At 61.5% G+C, this 2,284-nt stretch overlaps 1 protein-coding gene across 1 annotated transcript; it reads right to left on the reverse strand.

The window, feature by feature from the left end:
• Nucleotides 1-334: 334 nt before the first annotated feature.
• Nucleotides 335-1,369, reverse strand: ICAM4 (intercellular adhesion molecule 4 (Landsteiner-Wiener blood group)). The gene is made up of 3 exons (XM_008060622.1): nt 976-1,369; nt 556-852; nt 335-453 (listed from the first exon to the last, which is right to left on the reverse strand). The coding sequence occupies exons 1-3, from the start codon at nt 1,367-1,369 to the stop codon at nt 335-337; spliced, it is 810 nt and encodes a 269-aa protein (XP_008058813.1).
• Between the last annotated feature and the right edge of the window lie 915 nt (nt 1,370-2,284).

Below are 2,284 nucleotides of genomic sequence, written 5' to 3' on the forward strand. Positions count from 1 at the left end.
CCCACCCGGTCCCTGGCCCTCGCGGCCATGCCCAGCCCATCTGCACCGCGTCGATAACGCCCGCTGGAGAGGCTTCTTCCAAGCCAGCTGGGAATGCAGGACTGGGGCCCCGGGACCCCAGGGGGGCTCTGAGTGAGAAAACTCAGGTGCCTTCAGGGAGACGAGGAGCTTGGAGAAAGTGATCGCAGCAGGACCTCAAAAGGCCACTTCCTGGAAGGAGGCGCAGTGATGGAGACCCTCAGGCCGTGGGACAGGCTGGCTGAGGAAGGCTTTATTGATCCGGGCTCCCCAAATTGCTCCAGACTGCTTTTTCTCCCGACATAGAATACCCCCTCTACGCTTGGGACTGCACTGTTAAGCACTTGCCCAGGTAGGCAGCCCCCACGGCCAGAAGGATCCCCACGAGGACTGCGATGGAGGAGGAGGCCCAGACTTTGGACGCAGGGTTCCAAGCTGGGAACAGGAGGTGAAAATTAGGATCAGAGCGGTGGTCTGCGCGCCCTCCCGGGTCATAGCCCTTTCTCCCCGTTCCCCACGCCCCCAGGGTTGCCTCACCGAGCGTCACGGGTGCCGAGCTGCTGCGGACCACCAGGCCATCGAGATTGAGGCGCGCGTGGCAGATCACGGGCTGCCAGAAATCCCGGGGCCCGGGACGAAACGCGTAGGTCAGGGTCACATTGGCCAGCTCAAGACTGGTGAAGCGCTCCAGGCTTTCGGAATAGATGACGCGACCGCCTCGCCTCAGGGTCACCACCATGAGGCCCACGGGGAACACGTGCGTCACGTGACAGCGCAGCGTGTACTCGCCACCCACTGAGACTGGAGGCTCCAGGATCACGCTGCGTGGCGACTCTAAGGCAAGAGGGAACCCGAGTAAGGTCCGGGGACGCCCCCTAGAGCGACTGTCAACGACCCCCTCTCCTCAGGTCTCCTCCCTTCACCCCAACCGGGCAGGCCTGAGTTCCTGCCCCTCACTGTAGGTGGTGATCCTGGCGGTGGCCCCGTGCGACGTTCCTGCGCAGGTGACAAAGCAGAGCACGTCGGAGCTCCAGGCCCTCACGTCGAGCAGCTGGTAGGAGACCCAGCCCGGCCCACTGAGCGTCTTGCCCCGTTGCAGGCGGGTGCGGAGGCTGCATTCCTGCGGCAGGGGACAGCTGCTACTGCAGTTGAGCCACACGGAGTCCCCCGGACGCACAGCCACGAACTGTGGACTTAGGTGAACCCAGAAAGGCGCTGGGGTCCCCGAGGGAGGGGGAGGACTGCCCCGCGGGCCTGGCACCTGCTCTGCTGGGCGTCCCAGAGGGATCCCACCTCCTGGGTGGGCAGCCGCCAACAAAAGCAGCAGCGACAAGTGAAGCGGAGACCCCATGGTAAAGAGTCAGGACTCCGGGCCCCTGGCCAGGGCCAGGGCTGGCTCTGAAGATAAGGAGGCCTGGACCCCGCCTCCCCACCCTGCCCCAGAGAGGGAGGAGAGGCCTCTAGAAAGCCTGGCAGCCCTGAAGAAGACACTTCCCTCCCTGGGTTCAAGAGTGGGATTCCAGGCCCCACTGGAAACCAGATGGCACTGCGTTTTTCTGGAGCCAGATCTTTAGTTTTCACTATGGTCCCAAGAGGTCATAAAAAGTCCCCGATTTGGACCAGAGCCTCAGGGTTGGGCCTTGAACCCACACCCTTTTCCTGGGGGAGGAAGCGGAGGCCAGGGCTGTGGCAGAGCTGCTTAAAAAGGGCTCCAGCTGGACGTAACTGCTCCACACACACACACACACACGTGAGGCCAAAGCAGATGACAAAGCTTTATTAGCACAAAGAGAAGCCTCCAGAGCCAGGAGGGGGCCCTCCGAGGCCCTGCCCTGCTCCCCCATTTGCAGGGCCCTGATCCCTGCAAGAAGTCAGAGTTGTAGGATGTTCTGTGCTTGCAAGCCCCACTGAGTTGGAAGCAGATGGGACAAGACATGGGCGCACAGCGGTTGAACAGTTCCTGGGACGCCATGTTTCGGCAGCTAAAGAACAGGCACCCGTGTTGAGGCATGGCCACTGAGTGTCACTGTGAACACTGGCAGAGATGTACGTGGGTTAAGGAAGGTCAGTGCCAGTGCTGGGGGGGATGGGCAAGGACTCACTGGGTGGTCCCTGAGCAGGCAACCATTGCTAGTACAGAGTATCCCTGTGACAGACAAATCACCCCTTCTGGGGGAAAGCAGCTTGGTTGATGGAGTGAGAAATTCCAGCCCCGTTTAATCTTTTTTTTTTGAGTCGGAGTCTCACTCTGTCGCCCAGACTGGAG

Source organism: Carlito syrichta, unplaced genomic scaffold, assembly GCF_000164805.1.
Source record: "Carlito syrichta isolate Samal-C Ts95f unplaced genomic scaffold, Tarsius_syrichta-2.0.1 Scaffold304677, whole genome shotgun sequence".
NCBI classification, from domain to species: domain Eukaryota; kingdom Metazoa; phylum Chordata; class Mammalia; order Primates; family Tarsiidae; genus Carlito; species Carlito syrichta.